Here is a 21,769-nt window from a genome sequence, read left to right as displayed (position 1 = left end):
CACTTACGTTTTAACAGGTCTGACGCTACTATGCGCCCCGGCTGTATCTAGGCTAACGGCTAACATGCTAACTATTATTTTTATGTCACTAGTCACTTGAAAGAAATTTAGGACGATAGGAGACAGGTTGAAATAAACCGAAATTTCCCTTTAAAGCTGAGGTTGGTAAAAAAAATAACATATTTGCTGACACTACACCCACACAGTAGTACACAGACAGATAATCTCTGCAAAAAAAATCATGTTCCTCTGCCTTCTTGTAGTGCTCCTAATGGCATTTGCATCAAAAACTGCTGTCAATCATGGCTTGTGAACTGCGGTCAAACTGTCAAACTCAGCAGCGCTTTCAGAAACATATTTTAGTGTACTGTTTAGCTGTAAATTGAGAATGTTTGTAACATGTTGAAAACTGCCAAAATGAAGCACCATCATTTACAGCTGAACAGCTCACTTGAATCTTGATTCCTATTTGATCAACACTGCCTAGTTTGACAGTTTGACAGCAGTTCATGAGCAGCATATACCATGAGAGGCACAACAAGGAGGAGGAGGAACCTTGTTCTATTTCACAGACTATCTGTCTCATGCTGGACTGTGTGGATGACAGTTTCAGCAAATATGACAAAAAGTTGTTTTCATAAAAGTTATCAACTGTAGCTTTATAAGTATCTCACTCAGAGAAACTGTTTCCTCTGCCAAAGGATGATAAGAAAGCCAGACACAAACACTACTTGGTTGCCATGGATATTTCTGCAGAAGTGCACTGATAACATACAGTAATTGAGGTGTTATCACTGTTGAAGGTCAAAGAAAAAAGATAAATTGAAAACTATAACCGTAAAATCTCCTCCTTGGCAATAACAACACACTGAAAATGAGCTTAGCGGTGATCACAGATTCAAGGACATTGCTTAATATCATGATATAATACCTCCACTCAGGGCTGGTTCTCACCTCTCAGAGCGTTGTAGTCAATCTTCTGTTTGATCTTGGTCCTGTCCACCAGCACAGCAAAGGTGTTAGTGAGGAGCAACTGGCGAGGGCGAGGCTTGAAACCCCTCCTGTCATACTTAACAACTGGAACGCCGTACTGAGAAGCATAAGGAGACGCGTTACTGTGAGGCAGCTGAAAAGTTACGCAGCACTTTAATTATCATTGCTTTGAGTAAAAAGCTTAATCCCACCTGCACTTTGTCATTGCCGAGGGTCTGGACGACTTTGAGATTGATTTGCTCACGCTCTGTGTAAGGCAGTTAGAAAGTCTCTGTTAAATGTTAATTCTTTTGTACGGTGTTAATGAGCACAGAGGCAATGAATGCATGTATCAACACATACCCAGCCTGGAGTCCAAAAACAGCCGTCCAACACTCTGAGGATAGCCGTCTTTCTGATCCTTGAAGATCTCACTGGCTACAACCTTCTGCATCATCTAGAAACAAAAATCAAGAAAGATGAAAAAATAGCAACATCTTTTATTTTTTTTACTTTTAAAGCAAGTAAGGCCATGGCTTTTATAGGAAGTGCACCTGCTTCTTCCATTCAGGCTGGACCCTCCTGCAGTACTTGATCACCATGTTTCTCATGTGCAGCCGCCGCAGGTGCTCAGAGGCCTGTAAGGAATTGACAACGCATCATTAATATAAAATCAATGACTCTGCAGATCCTTATTCACTTTTATACGGAAGCTGAGAAGAGATGTGCTTCTTTATGTAAAGTTTAAATCAGTTGCTACAGTTGTCAATACGCCATCTGTGCATGTTGGTAGAGCATCAGTAGTCTAATAAGAGGGAACGACCTTGTCTCATTATTACAAGATAACAAAGCTAATTTTCTAGAGATAGCAAAATAATTATGTCATGATCTCCAGATAATGGCATTAAAATAATAATTGGTAGCATGGCCTTTGTCAGCTTCCATACTTCTACAAGTACCTATTCAATCTGTCACATGTATGAGAGATATAGTGATGTGAGCCAACAGACTGTCTGTGTGTTCGCACCTCAACGAGGGAGGGAGGAGGTGTCGGCCAGTTTTTGTCCAAAACACTCTTGGGCAGGTTGTTGCGCAGATTCTTGAGGAAGGAGTAGCGTACATGATCCAGGAAATACTCATTCTCAGGGCAGTATTCCTCATGGCGGTAGATGAAGCCCTTTATAAACCTGAAAAAAACAAGAACACAGACACAAGGAAGGGAATTAACTGTACATGCAACATGCTGTCGCAAAAACACATACAGAAACAAATCATAACAAAGTATCAGTCAAGCACCTGCGTATTAAGTCGGCAGCCTGTCGACGCCTCTTAGCCCTCCTGCGTGCTTTCATCCCTCGCCACCCAGACTGGATCACAATCACTATACATACACATACATGCATGTTTATTAATATATTAACACCAAGACAATCTTTTTACTCAGTCAAAGAGAACATCCCAAAGTTAGTACAGCATAGGAAGTCAGCTAGGCCCAAACAGATTTGCTGCAAAATGAAATTAAGAAAAATCTCCACAGAAAACACAAGCATGCACCCACCAACCGTATCACTGCGCAGAAGGAAGTGTGCATCTACTGCTAGCTAGTGTCGCACCACTGAGCTGGCTAATGTTACAGCGTAGCTGAGGAGGATGCCATTAATGTTTACATCTTGCGCTGTCACAAGCACGAGCCTCCTGTCCATGAGTGATATGGTTGGCGTGTGTAGTTCAGTAGAAAGGAAACAATTCCTGCATGAACCTGCTCACAACATGGCCTGTGGATTATCTTGAGTAAACAGGTCATGATTTCTAGAAAGAGACATTGCTGTCCAGGTTTTCTTTGGCACTCTGAGCACACATGCCATGTAGCTTCATCATATCCGAGAGAAGGCAGACATCTCTAGGGCAAATATCTCCAACACTCAGCAACTCACACCAAAGCATTCTATATTGATAGATCACACTCCAGGTAAGCAGACAGATATGTATTTTCGATTTTGGGGTGAACTTTTAACAAGTGACATAGTGCCAATATGACAATGAAAGAAATCCAAACTCAGCATTTAGAGAAGTAATAATGAAAGTAAAACTCCATCTGAGAGTGACTCAAACGTAAACTTGTTTGGACAGCAAAATTTAAATACATCCAAATGATGAAAACATGTGAACCATAATAAAACACATTTATTTCTGTGAGTAGTCTGTTTTCAATTCCAGTTTAGGAGAGGTAGGAAACTGTGGGAGGTGCTCTGACCTGCACGTCTGATGCGCTGGTACTTGGCTCTCTCCCTGTAGCCTCTCCATGACGTCTGCAGGGCCAAAGCTGGAACACAACAAATAAAACAGAGTAAAGGTGGATTTATGCCTTTTTGTCGCGGTGTTGCTGGTGATGCTGATTCATAGTTGAGTGTAGGAGTTATCCCACTGATTAGATATGTTGAGGCCATGTTGTGTAGTGATTATATATCCAGTGACTGAATGTGTTCTTTGTGATAGAGCGTGGTGAGTGCAGTGAGGAGATGGTACATGTTACAATCGAATATAACAGACATCACCTCTCTGACACCATAAACACATCACAGTTGTACTTCATAAAGGTTGTATTTTACCGAGAGTCATTATCTTTTATCTTTTTCGTTTCCATTCTGAAACCCCACTGTTTACAGTCCTTACCACTCTTTCTTACCTATGTCTGGCTTTTTTGCTTCTAATGCATCCTCAGTGTTGAAGAGAGTTTTGGGAAAACGGATGAAGATTTTTGACCTGCAGAGAGTAGACAAATAAATTAGTGCTAAACACTTACATCCACATTGCTTGCATGCATTTAGTCTGGGTGGCCCCATCATCTGTTGTACCTGTTAAGCTACTCACACATCATCATTACCAAACTCTCCTCCTGCACTTTACTCCTTATCTCCCTCCAACAGCACATTACCTGCCCAGTTTGTACTCTTCTGGTTTGTAGCCCAGATGGTTGACCAGTGTCGAGACACCATCTGCGAGTCTGCCATGCCAATTGGGCCACGTCTCAGGACATAGGGGCTTGTACCTGGGGCCATTTGTACATAATTATAACAACAGTAGGCTGAAACATGAAGTGAACAAAATGAGCAGTGACTGAGGCTGCAAGCCATTTGCAGAGAAGGTCAGTCACCTCTGCAGAAAGGCTTCGAAGCGACGTCGGTAGGCAAATCCAGCTCTCCTGACCCTCAGGTTTTCCATCAGGCCCAGGTACTTCACCTGGTGTCTGACCAGAACTTCATCAAACTTTCCTGCAGGGACACATCTCATTTACTGCGGACAATAACACAGGTGTGCATGTATACACATACATGTTATACATATATATGCATATAGTAAGTTGAGATGAAGAAAACAAAGTCAAAGTCAAATTTATTTATAAAGCACATTTAAAAACAACCAAGTGCTGTACCTACAGTTACAAATGAATAAAAGAGATAAAAATGAAGTAAAATAATAAACAGAACAAAAACAGCAACCAACATAGATCAAGGCACAAATAAACACATAGGCAACATCAGGAGGACTCGAAAGCTTTAGTAAAGACGAACGTTTTTAGCCTTGATTTAAAAGAGTCGATGGAGGGGGCAAGTCTGACAGATGCTGTTCCAGAGTCTGGGGGCTGCGACCGCAAAGCCACGATCACCCCTGAGTTTAAAATAAGTTACAGCAGTTACAAGCCCTAGGTTAGCCGACCTGAGGGGTCTGGAGGTGGAGTATGGGGTTAAAAGTTCTGTCATGTAGGAAGGGGCCACTCCATTCAGGGCTTTGTATGTGAATAAAAGAAGTTGAAAATCAATATGGTGCTGCACTGGCAGCCAGTGGAGAGAGGCTAGGGCAGGGGTCATGTGGTCTCTCTCTTGGGTACCTGTCAAAAGTCTGGCTGCAGTGTTTTGTACTACTTGTAAACGGGAGAGAGAGGACTGATTAATTCCAGTGTAAAGAGAGTTGCAGTAGTCTAAGCGGGTGGAAATGAAAGCATGGATGACTTTTTCTAGGTCCTTGAAACTGAGGAATGGTTTGATTTTTGCGATGGTGAGAAATTGGAAAAAACTGGCTTTGACTACTGAGTTGACCTGTTGATCAAACCGAGGTTTTTGACACGAGGTTTGATAAGAGTGGACAGGTTGCTAAGACTGTTGGATATCATTTATTAATTTTAGCTTCATTTAGTTTATTGCCATCCAGGACTTTAATTCACTGATGCAGTTGAAGATGTTGGTGAGTTTAGATTGGTCAAACAACAGCCTTAATCTATTTCATATCTATTATAAGAGGGCTGACTTTATTTCTACTTTCCCTTTTTTTTTTAAATCCCCTTAGTTACATTTTGTTGTTGATGCACAAACCAACACTTCCTCAATCACTTTCACATTCAAATTCAGTAAGCATAAATTCTTCCCTACCCGGCGAGATTTTTATTGGCACTTGCAGGAGTTGTGAAGTGTTAACAGCAGTATTAACCCCTGAAAATGAATTTGGATGGGGACCTAAACGTATCTATGCTCTCTTAAAAGCCAGGTTCCATTGACAAAAACAGTAACTTTACCCGGTTGAACACGAGAGCTGCTGGTCTACCACTGCCTCAGTCAGTTAGCTTGTTTGTATCTTTGTGTGACTTTGGTGTTTTTAACGGTTATTTCAGATTCAAAGTCACCAAATAAAACAAACTACCGATCGAGGCAGTGGTGGACCGGCAGCTCACATGTTCACCGAGGTGAAGTAACTGTTTTTGTCAATGGAGTCTGGTACTGAAGAGAGCGTAGCTAAGTTTCACTTTTATTTCAGCTGTCCATCTGTATGTTTGGGAGGCACTGAGCGTACGGCTGGATAAATGACACTTGGATGACACTGCATGAGTTGTGCGGGAGTTTGTAAACAGATGTTTTGGTATAGTGTTACTGCTGTTTAACACGGACCCCTAAAGACTTCAATCCATCAAGAATTTTCTGTTTTTTGATTCTTCGTTTACCGTGGAGACGTGCGAGAAAAACAAGGTTTTCTTCACAAAATCAATGTAGCATGGGGCGAATATTCTACATACAAATGATCATTTCTGGGGCGAAGTGTTCCATTAAAATGTTCAGTATGTCCTGACTATGTTGCACTGTGTGGATATAAGACTTTTATTAACCATGTATTAACCGTGTATAGCACAGGTATCACCATTTCAAAACCATCTCTTCTTTGACAATAACAGTACTGTGATACACAACAAATTCATATTACAAGATGTGAGGTGTACCTGGCTGCTTGGCGTCATTAGGTTTGATACAGCGCACGTAGGATGGCTCTTTAGACATGAGGATCTCCATGAGTTTGGTCAGGCTGTTTTTAAACTGAGTGGCGGCCTGAGGGACAGATGACAGACACATTTTGAGAGAGAGACAGAGAGAGAAAGTGTCCACATGTTTCTTTATTATCACCATCTATAAAGCAGAGAAATACCTTTGATTTAAAACCACATCTTAATGTGACCAAAAAAAAACAACTGAGAGAGAGATAGAGAGAGCAAGAGGGACTCATTCTCACCATCTCTGGGCGTTTCTGGTCTATCACTTCCTCCCTGCGGAAGCAGTGACTTAGGATCTGGTTGTCTGACTGGCACATGACCTAAACAGAGACCAAACCACACAACCACATGTCAACACGGCACGCCCCCCTCTTCCTCTTCATTCAAGCAACGGCAAGAGCGAGCCACACATAGTTTAAATAGGTTGTGTTGTGGTGAGGCTCGACCTTGACCATTTTCATTAGCCTCACCTCTTTCAGGTTCCTGTTCAGCAAATCATTGTTCTTGTCGAGGAAACCTGAATGAGACAAACAAAAACGCTGCGGCTTGTCATTAAGGAATCAGCGGGTTGCGGGTCATGCTCTGAAATGAGCGAGGATTAAATGCATGAATGAAAATAGCTAACTGGTTCATCTCATGATAAATTACAACTTACCATTGACATTGTAGTTGACCTCTCCAGCGTAATGCAGCAGCCTGAACTCCTCCCTGCTCATTACCCTGCGAGTTTTTCCATTTGCCAACTTGTGACTAAAAGACATACACATACAAAGATGTGCAAATATACACAGACTTGCTGATATAAGAAGCTGTAGATGGAAGAGTCTTACTGTAAACTCAGAGTAACGTTTGATACAAGACCATGGGCAGATTATGAGACACTAGGCCCCTTGGCACACATATGTAACAGGCCCTACCCCATCTCCTACACAGGAGCAAGAACCACAGACTGGTGGTGGTTTTTCGTCTCTTTATAGTTTCTATGAATATTCTGGTCGTTCTGTGTCTCAATGTGGTCATTTTGAGTCTTTATTGGTCATTTTGTGTTGCTTTGTGGTTGTTTTGCACATTTGTATAGATATATTGTGTCTCTTTGCAGTTTCTATGCATCTCTTTCTGGTCATTCTGAGTCTCATTCTGGTCTGTACGTGTTCATTTTAGTGACATAGGCGCGTTCAGAAATCCATGTATAAGACAAAGCTTACGTGACAAAATGGGGATGGCCACCCAGTGTGTCTTCCAGCTTCTCTAAAAAGGAGATATCGCAGGTCTCTCCAGGTCTCAGACACTCCTCATCCTGAAAGAACAGTCGCACATGTCTAACTTTACCTACAGTGACAGAGGGTAACACCATCTACAGATACAAAAATAAACTGGGAGCTGTTATGCGCACCAGAATGGAGATGATGCCTTTGTGCTTCTCCTCTATCAGGTCACAAATGATCTTGTTGTCAAAGTACTGCACCGTCTCCCACTGACATTACAGGGCAACATTTGGAGGAGAACAGTGTCGTGTTAGCATTTATAAATATATCAAACTTATTTGTTTTGAGCACCAAAACAACAATTGACTCACTGCAATTCCCTCTGTCTCATACTCCTCCTGCTCCGATCTCAGGGTGAGCTCGATAAACAGCTGCTGGAGCTTCTCGTTGCAATAGTTGATGCAGAACTGCTCAAAACTGCAGGCAGAAATTTTCGGGGACATCGGGTCAGTTGTATGCCAGAGCTATGTCCAACAGCTATGTGCATTACAGAGAACTACTGACGAAGAATTTGGTTTCCAGAAAATGAGAAGCAGGTTAAAAAGTGGCAAAAAAAAAAGAGGAAATGAATATCACTCATACCTGTTGTGCTGCAGGACCTCAAAGCCATAGATATCAAGAAGCCCTATCACTGAGCAGCCCTTACCACTGTGGTAGATTTCCTCCTGTAACATATAAAGTACACAGCATGCAGTCATGGGTAAAACACAACAACAGCCCAACAACATGACGATGGACTTGCCACTGTTCAGAACTGTTACTGCACCCTCAGAGCCAGCGACTGGTTGATCTTCTCCACCAACCAGGTGAAGGTGCGACCATACACGGCCTTGGCTAAGGCATCTCGTGCAGACACTGCCTGCTCAAAATTCAGCGGGCTGATCATCTGTGATGCACAAACACAAGCACGACACAAAATTATAAAATCACACGACACACACCAAGCATGTAAAAACAGGAGGAACAAGGACAAAATGAGCGTCACCTCTTCTCCTTTGGCTGTGAGTTTCTTGTGAGTGAGTGCCTCCCTGAGGGCCGAGCCATCAACACCCAGCAGCTGGAAGACAACACATCTGCTCATAAACTATGCCTTTTTGCGAGTGTTTATGCATATTTGAACATCCAATAATACCAATGGGACTGATCTGACCTTCGCAAGATTTGGTATCTGAGTCTCTGTGGTGATATAAGTTTCTCCTTCCTCGCCTTCGCCAAACTGAGTGTTTCCCAGATGGAGAACACTGGCGATGATATTCAGCAATTTCTGAGGTCAGACACAGGAAGACAGTCAACAACAAGCTCGCAGATGTCTGTTTTTTAACTAAAACACAATACACGTTTAGAGCCAGAGAGCTTGAAAACAAAATAGCCCTCATATTTAAATGGTGACCACACAGACACTAGGAAGCAGGGCCATGTAAACATTCCAGGATTCAAAACTTTAAAATTGTTTAATAAGTAAAAATGGCTAAGTTATAAGGATATAAAATGTTTGGGGGGTGAAAAACAATTAATGTAAAACACAAAAATACAGATTTGTCACTATTAAAGCTGCACAGGGTCCTGTGGTTTAAACTCATAACTCTGCTTTTGGATTCACGTCTCTGTCCTGAATGTGTTTATTATAATAAGATATGTGATGTTTGGCCAGTGTAAAAAATGATGGATAAAAACAGATACATTTATGGTGGAAAATAATAAAGAAAAGTACATTTATTCAGTTCATTCTTTCAATGCTGTGATTGTTACAGACCTGCACTTCTTCCTCAGTGAAGCCGATCACAGACAGGGCCTTCATCACAACTTTCCAATTATTCTTGTCACTGACAGTGCTGAGTCTGGGACAGTTGCCCTTAACAAGATAATCAAACATCACACCACAGCTGATGGTAAAATGGCATAGACCTCAGTTTGGAAACAAATAAGTCATCAAATGTCTGCACCACACACACCTTTACCAGATAGTCGTAGCTCTGGGGGTTTCTTTCCAGGTCCAGTGTGGTCAGCAGGTCGTCGTCCCCTCCATCCAGAAGCTGATAGAAGATGTGGAAGTTCCTCTCACCGTGGTTCTGATGCACCACACGGGATTTCTCTAGCAGGTAGTTCAGGATGTGGCCGCCCACTGGTGCCCCCTAGGAGGAGTTAGAGAAAAACAGCAACTGTGAAAAGCAGGTTTAGCACCCTGGAGGTTTGAACGTCTTCTATCAATGATGTAAGTGCTGTTATCAGTGTGGTGTAAGATTAGTAAAGGGAATTAACGAGTCACATGTAACAGAGTTATGTAATGTGATTACACAATCATTGTAATTTGAATTAGTTACAGTTAGTGAGAAAAAATATGTAATTTAATTACAGTTACGAAACAAAATAACGATGATTACAAAAGGGTTCAATCTGACTATCTTTTTGGTCAGAAACCTTATATATAGAATAAAACATTCATTCTGTTGCTCTGTATCTCCTCTTGTCAGGTTTACTGCTCAGTTTAAAATATTTGTTAGCCACAAAGGAATCAAATGTAATAAGTTACATTACTTTGATGATGCAGTTAAAATAGTTACATTACTTATTACATTTTAACAGGGTAACTAGTGATCTGTAACCTGCTACATTTCAAAAGTAACCTTCCCAACACAGTGTGAGAGCATAAGAGTGTGAAGGCAACGGAGGGAGTGTTTACCTTAAAGTCAAACTGGACATCCATGTATTTCCCAAAGCGGCTGGAGTTGTCATTCCTAAATGTTTTGGCATTGCCAAATGCCTGCACACAGCAAAAGGGTCAGGAAATTAGAGGGAGGAAGTGAAATTAAGAGCAACAATAGAATAGCAAACAATCAGGAAAAAGCATTTACAAGTATTTACAAATAATATAAGTGAAAGGTCATTCAGATTTGTCAGGTCAGACATATAAAACCATTTATTATGTGAGACAAATACGTCTAAATTCACTGTGCTTTTAACTGTGACCGTCGCCATTAAGTTTGAACAGTTTAAATACCTCCAGAACAGGGTTAGACTGCAGTAGGCATTCACCCAGGGTGGCCATGTGATCACTAGTGGGGCACGTGACTGCATAGTACAGGAGGATCTTCTTGGATGCCTCTGTTTTACCCGCTCCACTCTCACCCGATATCAGAATGCACTGGTCCTTCCTCTCAGTCCGCATCGCCCGGTAAGTGTTGTCTGACACGGCGTAGCTGAGGGAAAACACAAAAGCAGCTTCAGCTACAGGTCAACATACGGTAGAAACATGGTGGTGGAATAAAGACACACAAACATTTCAGTCAAATGAATGCAATACTGTAAAGTCTGTCATTCACATGCTTGCAGCCTGTCACCATCCACAAAGCAGGTACAAAATCTAAATCAACATGTCTTCTCAGTATTGTCCAACATCATATCATATCATCTCTGCTCCACTCTCAAAACCATCAAAGTAGAGTGGTGACAGTCAGACTGCAGTTGGAAATGCAGAGTAAATAGTTGGCAGTTCTGTCTGATATCAGGCGACTAAAGTTATGCACTGTACTGTTATGTATTACATTTATTTAGCTCTATAAAGCCTGTGAGTTTTAGAGCATATAATTCATACATGCCTGGAATATCACTGAATGACTCATGCATGCCTCAATAAATCCTGTTTAATCACAGAATATCAATTAAGTGATGCATGATTCTCAACATGGCATGTGCTTATTAGCTGGGCAGCTGACAGCAGAGGACAGTGGAGGAGTTTGGTAAATAAATGGCTGTGGATGAAGTGACTCACATGTGAGGCGATATCTCATAGAAGCTGACCCCTCTGTAGCGTTCCATCTGCTGCTTGGAGTAAATCTCCAGATCTTTGTAAGGGTTCACCGACACCAACACTGAGCCAATGTATGTCTGAGCCAAAACATTAGAACACTATCAAATATGTTTCATCACAACAACTGAAATGTTTTGTAACACACAAAGAAAATTGGCTTTATTACGTAGATGAGGTTTTCCCCGAAGCGTCTCCGTAGGTTCTCTATGAAGGCTGCCTCACTGTTGTAGTTTTCCAGCAGGACAAAGTCCTGCACCCCGACCCTGTCTCGGGCGGTCAGTGCACTCTCCATCACCAGGCGCACTCTTCCTTCAATATCCACCTCCTACAGGAAGAGATGAGGAGGAACATTAGGTACAGCAATGAAGAAACAGGCACAGTTCAGTCTGGTTTTTACTGATGAACTTCCAATAGATGTAACTGCACTCTGTTGACCAGCAGGGGGCACAACAGGCCTAATCCCATTTCATCTAATTCATGACACAGTCACCCAGTTATGAAAGAATTAACATCTGGTGCTCAGTATTACAATAATTGCCACATAATTATATTACAAGACAGAATCGAAGCATGAAGAGAGACATCTTTCAAAAATATCAGTTCAAATGTCTCAGGACTCAGTGACCACATCACCAAAACACTCTGTAAACACACAAGTAAGAGCAGTTCCGCCGAGCCTTGCCAAGATTAAACAATGAAGACATTTATGGAATCCAAATGATAAACAGACAGGAGAGACTCCTCTGTTATGCCAAAGGGAGATAGTGTATTATGATGTATGTACAGTACACACAGCTCTATATCACGAGGAGAGATTTAAGCAATGCCACAAGGAAGTGTGTGTACATGTCAACCCCACTGTGATGGCAAACATCGTAGTGCAGACAGGAAATAATTACCAGTCGGCTGAGTGAAATCCTAAAATACGCCCTGAGGTGAGATATGACACATACAACCACATGCACGGTCATACGAACTTACGAAGAGATAAAACTGTCAGTAGGCAGTACTTACCGATGATAAATATCCAGACACACAATTCAGTGTGTAATCAATGCACTACACCCCATCCAAACCAGCTGCACTCTATCGTCAGTATCAAAGATACATTTATGAGAGAAGCCCTGCCGTTTTCCTTTACACATTCATAAAAAAACAACAACAAGCAGAAAGTGGAACAAAGGGGCTAGACTTCCACAGGACTTCTGTTTTTCTTGAATGCAAGAGCCTCTCAAGGGTCTCATTTGGCGGGTTAATGCCGGTAAAAGGTCATTATCTCTGTGCACTGTGTGCAGGAAAGTCCTTTAAAAAAACAAGAGGACAACAGTGGACGATAGCCAAGAAACGAGAGCAAAGGAAAGTCAGTGGACATTTCCCACTGCAGCCCCTCCTCTCTGCTTCACCTTGGAGTATTGTTCTCCCCCTCCTGCAGGTGGGCTTCCTACAGATAGTAATTACAGTTCACAGTCAGATTTTCCAAAGGATACAACTAGAGGAATGTTAGGGTCAAGTTTAGGGCAGGCGTTCAGTGGATTCCATTAAATGCTTTTATGTGTCAGCAGCTGTGCATGTTTTTATATCAAACACTGAGGATGTGTGTTTTTGCATGCATGGTTAATAAGTAATTTGTATTAATGACACCTTAAAAGCAAAAGTGGAATAATTAGCAGTGACTAAACATGATCCTCACACAGCTTTAGGTGTGGAGGATGATATGAAGGTGCAGTGATTCTTTGACCGTTTATCAGTTTGCACTTTATATATTGAGGCACTGCAGATGAACTTGAACTGCAAAAGAATATGAACTTACTTTAGTTTAGCTCTCATCAGTGCATGTGGTTGCAGCTTACTACATATAACGGCACATAGCACATTGTTATGCAAAGTAGAAAACACCTCCATGGTATGATGCTGAGCAGCACTACCTGACTCTGAACTGTAACAGACTCCTTTGGCGTGAACATTTCATTCCACATTCCTCAGATCTTGTACCTTTTATGATCATCTGTGATGTTTTTAAGATGTACAGTGGCTGCTGTGCTGGCAGTGTCTCTGCAGTGTCCACCTTTCCAAAGTCATAAACATCCAGATCTGTGTAATAATCTTGTTATGCTCGCTTGTTTTTCATGACTCAAAAACACAGTAAACATTGTTTTCAAGTTTCCATCCCTCAGCAGTCACGAGTATATATTTTTTTTACTTTTAACCCAGGGATTTTATCATGTGGAACAAATTCAAGTTTAATGATGAGAAGCCTCATCCAAAACATTTCTATCTCTACGGCTGTGGTAGAGGAAACTTTGGCTCAGATTTCCTCATGGCTACAGATCCAGGATGGAGATGTAACCAGAATACAATGTAATCCAATTTTGTTGTCAGTGAACTGACCTGAGGCTCGGTTGTTCAGCAGTGAGAATCTGAACTGGCTGCCAGCAGTGCTTGAGTGCTTTATGGGAGCTTTGACTCTGAGTGTCAGGGAGCTTCGGTGAAATCTGCAGGTTTGTAGGTGCAGCAGCAGTGACAGCCAGTGAAGAGGATAACCTAACAGTGGGACTTGGCTCCAGGCCCCATGACTAAGCTCTGCTGGGCCGACTACATTCGGATTGTCTTCCTTATAAGGCCTGCCCCACCACTCTGTCCCAAGGCAAGCTGCTTTGGTACCACAGCTGGCTCTCTACCACTGATGGGCCAGTAATGGACATGGTGGAAAAATACCAAGTTTATACTCTTTGGCCTGCTTGGGTTAAAGCTTATACAAAAACCAAAATACACACTGACTCATGCATGGGCAAAAAAAATCTCTAAGTGACTCATTGATCTGTTTTGCTTCCCTCCTCATTAGAGAGATGGTGAATTGGTGGAGCGGAGCGGATCTTGTGTTGTGTGAGCACAGATAATGCACACACATAAAATCCAGACACTTTGCAGCACTAAACATGAAAACACAACAAGGAGCATCATGGTAGTCCGGATCTTACCCTGCCTTGGTACCTCATCCTGTCCTGTTGTTGTTGGAAGAAGGTTGAATTGGTGGTTCCCCCCCCCAGGCTGGCGCTCCTCCTCCCGTGTCAGACCGACTCCTCAACTGTAACGTTTCATCCACCTTTGCCCATGGGCGACAGAATTCAGTAACTTTTCTTCTTCTCTCTCCCACACGTCCGTTACTTTCTCACTTTCTCTCAGCTGTAGTCTCCTTCTCCACGTCTTTCCTCCTCCTCATCTGGCTCCCCTGTGAGGACAGAGCATACGCACTCAAGCCCAAAACACAAACAGCTCCTCTTGTTTATACCTTCAATTCATCTTCCCTTTGACAGGTCAAGCAAATGTCCGCCTCTCTGTAAGTCCCTCTCCTTCCCTCTGAACTATCCTGCATGAAACAAGGGCAGGAACTCCACTCACACGTCACACAACTGGACAAAAAAAAGTCAAGGGAAAGTAAGCCGTTGGGAAGAGCCAGAGAAACAGAGAGCCGAGAGGGTTTGGAAAAAGTTGCTAAGAGCCCCAAACTACAAACATGTAATCACTGTGCAGCTATATAAAAAGGGAAAAAAACAGAAATCACATGATGAGATCTCAGTGCATTCTTTCTTTCCTTCCCTCCCTGTTTAGTTTGCTCCCTCCCTTTTCTCCCACAAGCTGAGACAGATTCACATGGGACGTGAGTTATGGAAGTGTTTCGCCAATAAGACCGCCTGTCTCCTCGTGGCTGCCTTCCACTGTTGATGAAAGAACTTTCACCATCATCATATCACTGCAGATATTTGAAAGTCTGTTATTAATAAGATTTAAGTGTACGCTGTCATATTCCCCAACTTGTTAGTTTCCCAGGCAACATTCACAGTGCAACAAGTTTTACAAAAAACCTGTTGACTGCATGAACTATCAGATTCCTCCCTTCTCTCCTTCCCTCCTGCTGGTAGCATTTTTGGGGAGTGCAATCAAGGCCACTTTGTCTCTGTGACAGAGCAGCGCCCTCGTCTGGATTCCCTCCTCTTGTGTTTGCTCTCACCCCATTTTCCCTCACTCTGTCTCCACGCCTCACTCTCTTTCCTTTGCCAGCATCATCAAATATCCAACGCTGAGGAATCTGAATAATGTTACCCAGATGGAGGGAGCCTCTTGCTCTTTTTCTCAATCTCTGGCTGTCCCAATAAGTCTGAAAGCGAGGGGGGGAAAACGTCCACGCTGCCTCCTCCCCACCACTCACGATATATGCAGTGTACCCAACTAGGGAAGAATTGACGTTGCAGAATTCATTAAACTATTTTAAAGATCTTGTGCCAAACAGTGTCATTTAAAACCTTATTTTGGTGCCTTGCCTCTAATACTATATATGGAAAGCAGTCCTGTGAGGTCTTCCCTAGTCAAGTCAAGGCAAGTCAATTTTATTTATATAGCTCAATGCTACAAATCACAAATTTGCCACAAGGGACTTCACGTTATGTTCCCTCAGTTGAACTTTTCAGTCAAATTTTCTCTCATAACTTTTCTATCTGAAAACGTAGCCTCCATGCCTGCTGAGTTTACTCAGTTACCTCATTGCATTCCTCCACATTTGTTCGTGTTCTATTCACACCAGCATCACCAGCAATGATCAGTTGCTGCAGGTCAATTTCTATAGAGCGCAAATATCAAAAGAAACTTGCACAATGACGTGATAGTTGATCATTTAGTTGGCACAGAAAAGTTGACTACGGCAGAATGGTAGGTATTGTTGTGTTTCCCTATCAAAGCCACACACTGCTCTGAGGAAATATTCTGGACAAGGAGTGAGGTGGTCTGTATACGTCAGGATGCACTGAATGTTTGGCTCCAAGTGCTTCTGAAGTCAATATTTGTAAATTGATGCAGGCTAAACAAGAATGCCTATTGTTGGGAGAATTTGAAATGTGAGTACAGTACGTTGAATAAAAGTTTATAGAACACCATGCGTCCATGCCTGGCCACCAGGTGCTCACTTGTGAGCTCCACTTTCATGCTGAGCTTCAGGCGCAGGCCCTGGTTTGCTTCACCTGAGTGTCATATGTCAAATTGGTCTTATCTGTATTCTGGACTTTGTCTTGGAACAAATTTTGCAAGGAATACTGCCTGCAACAGCTCAGCTCCCAGGCTCACATGGACAAAAGCTTGCTGAACATGGAACAAGCAGCCTGCCTGTTATGAGACATTGATAAGGACTGTCGGCAGGTTCCCTGTTTGTCATGTAGTACATATTAACCTGCTCCCACTTGTGGTAAATAGTAAGTTGCTCCAAGCTAAATAGTAGCCTGCTCCCACTTGAGAGGACTTGTATAAAGAATGTATATGATGTAAAGCATGTTGTGGGTTCTAGGTGTCACCCCTGAACACCCCAGTGATAACAAACGGTGAAAAGAACAATTATCTCAAAAGGCTACTCCACCACCGTTCGGTGAAGACCACAGGAAGCAGCCGTAATTTACTGAGAACACTGCAATTGTCTAAAATGTAACCATTAAATAAATAAATAGTAAAACATAATAATGAAATACCCGACACATCTGTTCCTCTGATAGGTGACAAATTTAAGGTTGGGCATGTTTGGATACCTTGGAGTCATGAGAAAAATCAACTTGAAGATGTCTGAGGTCAAAACTATGCACAGGCGTCTCAGACAGAATGTATGACAGATAGACTGCTGGCAGCATTTTTTGACTTAATTTTGAAGGGCATCCAAGACATAGCATATGTAACCACATGCATGTGGAAAACATGAGGGTTCTCTGCTAACGCATCTGGTTTGTCTACTCTGCAGACATAGCAGCATCTGGCACAACCTTACTGCCAACGAAGTCAAAAAGATACTAAAGTCAACCAGAAAGAAACTTCACCTCCACTGTAGCATGCACCTCCACCACCTGAGTGTGTGATGCGTTATTTTCCAGCTAAGTTTTTTTCAGTGTGTGTTCCTATCTTTGTTTAGCAGTTCCTGTAAGAAGGATTTCCTTCCTAGCTGTTTCCTGACGTTCAGGGTCTTCCTTCATGACAGTCTCAGTTCGGATGTGAACTACATTTTTCTCATTTTTAGTTCTATCTCCTGCATGTCTACATGTAGTGGCTTTAAATGGTTTCCTTTCTTAATAAAACGAAGAGAACCCACCGTGCTGTGTATGATAAACTGGAGTCGAACACATGTCAAACGTAACTGCTAGTAAAATATGGATGGTAGGACTAAGCTGATTGATTTAAACCAACTTCCTCTCAGGCGTACACCCACTTACTAACCACCACACTGTCATGCACGTCTGTCAAACTCAGTCCCAAAGCACTCTAATAAACTACTTTTTCACTATGCAACCCTATGCCTGACTTCAATTTCAGATAATTTCATTAACAACTCAAAAAGTAATTCTGAATATCTGACATATTATGGAGCAAATCCAAAGTATCCTGGCATAACCCTCCTGCCTGTGTGTGCAGTGTCTGAGTCTGAGGTATAATAATCGTTTTCCTCATTTTGTATTTAAATTGCTCAGGTTTTCCGATTCAATGTAACAATGAATCACAGAGGAATGATGACTTATAGGGCGGGGTGGAAAATGGGTTGTTTCTCTGTTCACCTCCTCTCTCTCTCTGTCTCTCTCTCTCACACACATACACATAGAGAACGTCTGTGAATAAATGAGACAGTGGGTATCATACATAATCTTAAGCGCATATCTTGCTCATTTAAATCTCACCACGCTAACTGTAACATCATTAAGTTTCTCTCTTTCTTCTTTCCTTCCTATCTTTGACGTGCTATGTAGCCTCATTCATGCTTCAGTCAGTTTCAGTTTTTATCAGTTATGATAAAAACTGAAAAAATATTGGGGTTACCTACCCTGTAACTTTCTTAACAGTTTGTTATGTCCTTGGTAGAGACACCTTTTGTCACCTACTGTCCATCTGCGCTGAGCTCCCTCAGCACCCGTCTGCTGTCCCTTTCACCCCGTTCTCACCTCCACTGCCTCTCATCATCCCCCAGATCCCTGTTACACCACAAGGGCTACTAAACTGATCAAGGTGTAAAACAAAACCCCACGAATCAACAAGCTGTGGAAAGACATTTGTGTATTTTTAGCAGGACTTTAGAAGCAAAAACACAAAAGGAACAGCTTTCTACTGGGGATGTACTAATCTGTTTTCTCTTTATAATAATAAACACAGTCAATGTGAGGATGAGGTCAGGTCAGTAATGTAACTTCCCTTGCACGATCACTGGGACAATAACAAGCATGAGCTTATCACTCGATCAGCTCCTCTTGAGATCCAAATTATAGGAAGGCTTATGGCTCTGCCTAGTGGTGGCAATATCAATTACACTGAACTGGCTCCTGTGCCTGTATTTTTGTGAAAGGGATGGATTGCAATTACATTTGGCTCCCAGAAGATGAATCCTAATGAGTTTGATGACTGCTTGACTGTTTATCTTGCACCACAAACAGATGGAAAATTTCTATTGCCTAACACTTCAGTGTATAACTTGATCATTCTTAATAAGAAATGTCAGAACTGATATCTGCATGCTGTATTTTCCTCATAATTGACTAGTATTTTTTACAGTGACTGTACTTTTATTTAAGAAATGCATCTCAGAATTTGTTCCACTGCTGTCTAGCAAAACACTTTCAAAAATTAAACTCAAATACAGTACAAGTATGAAAGGAAAATTGTAGGCTATGCATCTTGCACATCCCAAAAATACATACACACACAGTACATACAAATATAATGCACACACACTGCTATGATATGCCATGAACACACAGGCCTACAGACTCAAACCATATAAAAATATACCTACCTTAATGATCAGAGTGCATGAACAGCCTCACTGAAGCTGAACGATGCACACTTTCTCCCATATCCTCCTCCAGCAGCAGTCTGGCGGATGCCACTAAGGTTACTTGCAGCACTGCCAGACTGACCCTCTCCTCCCAGCAGCTGAGACGAAATGCACTCCCACTCGGAACCACTGAGTCCAGACGGATAAAGTTACAACACAGCGGAAGAGCTTGAAACGCTTACAGAAAGTTAAAAACGATGACCGCATTAAACCTTCACTGAGAGGTGACGGAACATTTCAGGTAGTTTATAGCCCGTGGATCCGCTAGGAGGCGGCAACGCTAAAGTTAATCATCAAAGTAATCAGATATGATGCTGATGATGAGTGATGGCAGCCACTGAAGATGGAGCAGCTCAATGGCATCGTTAATATAGGCTACCATATTGTGACCTTATACAGGCCAGGGTATGAGTATAATAAACTTAGTGTGGGTTACTTCACTGCATCTGGCTGTCTGGATGTTTTGGAGTAGCTTTGAGCCTTTGATGCAGTCTCATTTCCCTGATCTAGACAAGAGTGTTTAGCGTAACTGAAATAAGTTTACAAGGACTTAATCAGTTTTTATTTATGTGATATCATGTCATTTTTTTATGCCCTTGTAGCCCTTAAAATTTTGTTATGATTTATGCATTTTTATCATTTAAAATTAAAGATAGCTATTGCTAACCTACAGGACTGGGTGTGTGACGTCAGTTAGCCACTAAGTTGCTAACGTTTCTCACCCCTTTAAGTTAAAGCTAACCGCTAATTCAGAGTTTAACATTAAATATTATCTTTTTCGACAATTAACATTAACTCAGTCGATTTACTTAATTAAATTTCAAGGTGTGACGTTGTAGAAACGTTACAACACACACTAGCTTAGTTATAACGTTACTGCAAACCAACAAGTAGGCAACCTAACGTTAGCTAGCTTAACATTACTATAACACTTATAACGCTAACGGTCAAGTCACATAATAGACTTAGCCTGGGTTCCTTCACTAGCCTACATCTGGCTGTCTGGATGTTTTGGAGTATTATTTCTTACATCTGGCTGTCTGGATGTTTTGGAGTATTATTTCTATTTAAGTTATTTTTCTATTTTTGCTTTGAACCTTTGTACAGTCTCATTTCCCTGATCTAGACAAAAGTGTTTAGCGTAACTGAAATAAATTTACAAGGACTTAATCAGTTTTTTATATGATATCATGTAATTATATCCCCTTGTAGCCCTTAAAAATTTGTTATGATTTATGCATTTTTATCATTCAAAATTAAAGATAGCTATTGCTAACCTGAAGGACTGAGTGTGTGACGTCAGTAGTTAGCCAAAAAGTTGCTAACGTTTCTCCCCTTAAGTGAACGCTAACCACTAATTCAGAGTTTAACTTTAAATATCATCTTTTTCGACAATTAACATTAACTCAGTCGATTTACTTAATTAAATTTAAAGGTGTGACGTTGTAGAAACGTTACAAAACCACACATTAGCTTGGTTATAAGGTTACTGCAAACTAACAAGTAGGCAACCTAACGTTAGCTAGCTTAACGTTACTCATGACGTTATAACACTTACCCTTATAATGCTAATGGTCAAGTCACATAATAGACTTAGCGTGGGTTCCTTCACTACATCTGGCTGTCTGGATGTTTTGGAGTATTATTTCTATTTAAGTTATTTTTCTATTTTTGCTTTGAACCTTTGTACAGTCTCATTTCCCTGATCTAGACAAAAGTGTTTAGCATAACTGAAATAAGTTTACAAGGACTTAATCAGTTTTTTATATGATACCATGTAATTATATATATCCCCTTGTAGCCCTCAAAATTTTGTTATGATTTATGCATTTTTATCATTCAAAATTAAAGATAGCTATTGCTAACCTACAGGACTGGGTATGTGATATCAGTAGCTAGCCAAAAAGTTGCTAACGTTTCTCCCCTTAAGTTAATGCTAACCGCTAATTCAGAACGTTTCTCCCCTTAAGTTAATGCTAACCGCTAATTCAGAGTTTAACATTAAATATCATCTTTTTCGACAATTAACATTAACTCAGTCGATTTACTTAATTAAATTTCAAGGTGACAATTAACATTAACTCAGTCGATTTACTTAATTAAATTTCAAGGTGTGACGTTGTAGAAACGTTGCAAAACCACACACTAGCTTGGTTATAACGTTACTGCAAACTAACAAGTAGGCAACCTAACGTTTATAACGTTACTGCAAACTAACAAGTAGGCAACCTAACGTTAGCTAGCTTAATGTTACTCATGACGTTATAACACTTACCCTTATAATGCTAACGGTCAAGTCACATATTAGACTCAGCCTGGGTTCCTTCACTACATCTGGCTGTCTGGATGTTTTGGAGTATTATTTCTATTTAAGTTATTTTTCTTTTTTTGCTTTGAACCTTTGTAACGTTACAGTCTTATTTCCCTGATCTAGACAAGAGTGTTTAGCGTAACTGAAATAAGTTTACAAGGACTTAATCAGTTTTTATTGATATGATACCATGTAATTATATATATCCCCTTGTAGCCCTTAAAATTTTGTTATGATTTATGCATTTTCACCA

General features: G+C 41.2%; 1 protein-coding gene across 3 annotated transcripts in view; it reads right to left on the bottom strand.

Moving 5' to 3' along the window:
• LOC126387966 (unconventional myosin-Ic-like) overlaps positions 1–14,898 on the bottom strand; it is a 16,935-nt gene extending 2,037 nt beyond the window's left edge. The window contains exons 1-28 of one of the 3 annotated variants that reach the window (XM_050040789.1): positions 14,338–14,898; positions 11,526–11,684; positions 11,321–11,436; positions 10,550–10,748; positions 10,232–10,312; positions 9,510–9,683; positions 9,305–9,403; positions 8,702–8,815; positions 8,537–8,608; positions 8,318–8,437; positions 8,134–8,216; positions 7,863–7,968; positions 7,680–7,760; positions 7,492–7,583; positions 6,942–7,036; positions 6,757–6,803; positions 6,526–6,606; positions 6,239–6,344; positions 4,127–4,244; positions 3,908–4,021; positions 3,659–3,735; positions 3,227–3,295; positions 2,269–2,353; positions 2,000–2,159; positions 1,527–1,610; positions 1,336–1,429; positions 1,185–1,240; positions 955–1,090 (exon numbers count right to left, since the gene is read on the bottom strand). In XM_050040789.1, coding sequence (XP_049896746.1) covers positions 955–1,090; positions 1,185–1,240; positions 1,336–1,429; positions 1,527–1,610; positions 2,000–2,159; positions 2,269–2,353; positions 3,227–3,295; positions 3,659–3,735; positions 3,908–4,021; positions 4,127–4,244; positions 6,239–6,344; positions 6,526–6,606; positions 6,757–6,803; positions 6,942–7,036; positions 7,492–7,583; positions 7,680–7,760; positions 7,863–7,968; positions 8,134–8,216; positions 8,318–8,437; positions 8,537–8,608; positions 8,702–8,815; positions 9,305–9,403; positions 9,510–9,683; positions 10,232–10,312; positions 10,550–10,748; positions 11,321–11,436; positions 11,526–11,684; positions 14,338–14,355 — 2,836 coding nt within the window. In that variant the 5' untranslated portion in view covers positions 14,356–14,898. Of the gene's footprint in view, positions 1–954; positions 1,091–1,184; positions 1,241–1,335; positions 1,430–1,526; positions 1,611–1,999; positions 2,160–2,268; positions 2,354–3,226; positions 3,296–3,658; positions 3,736–3,907; positions 4,022–4,126; positions 4,245–6,238; positions 6,345–6,525; positions 6,607–6,756; positions 6,804–6,941; positions 7,037–7,491; positions 7,584–7,679; positions 7,761–7,862; positions 7,969–8,133; positions 8,217–8,317; positions 8,438–8,536; positions 8,609–8,701; positions 8,816–9,304; positions 9,404–9,503; positions 9,684–10,231; positions 10,313–10,549; positions 10,749–11,320; positions 11,437–11,525; positions 11,685–12,373; positions 12,524–14,337 lie in introns of those variants that run through there. The other 2 variants (XM_050040788.1, XM_050040790.1) reach the window with 2 other exon arrangements.
• Between the last annotated feature and the right edge of the window lie 6,871 nt (positions 14,899–21,769).

This window comes from Epinephelus moara, chromosome 3 (assembly GCF_006386435.1).
Source record: "Epinephelus moara isolate mb chromosome 3, YSFRI_EMoa_1.0, whole genome shotgun sequence".
NCBI lineage: Eukaryota > Metazoa > Chordata > Actinopteri > Perciformes > Serranidae > Epinephelus > Epinephelus moara.
The sequence above is the reverse complement of the archived record's forward strand: the minus strand, read 5'-3'. Positions and strand labels throughout refer to the sequence as shown.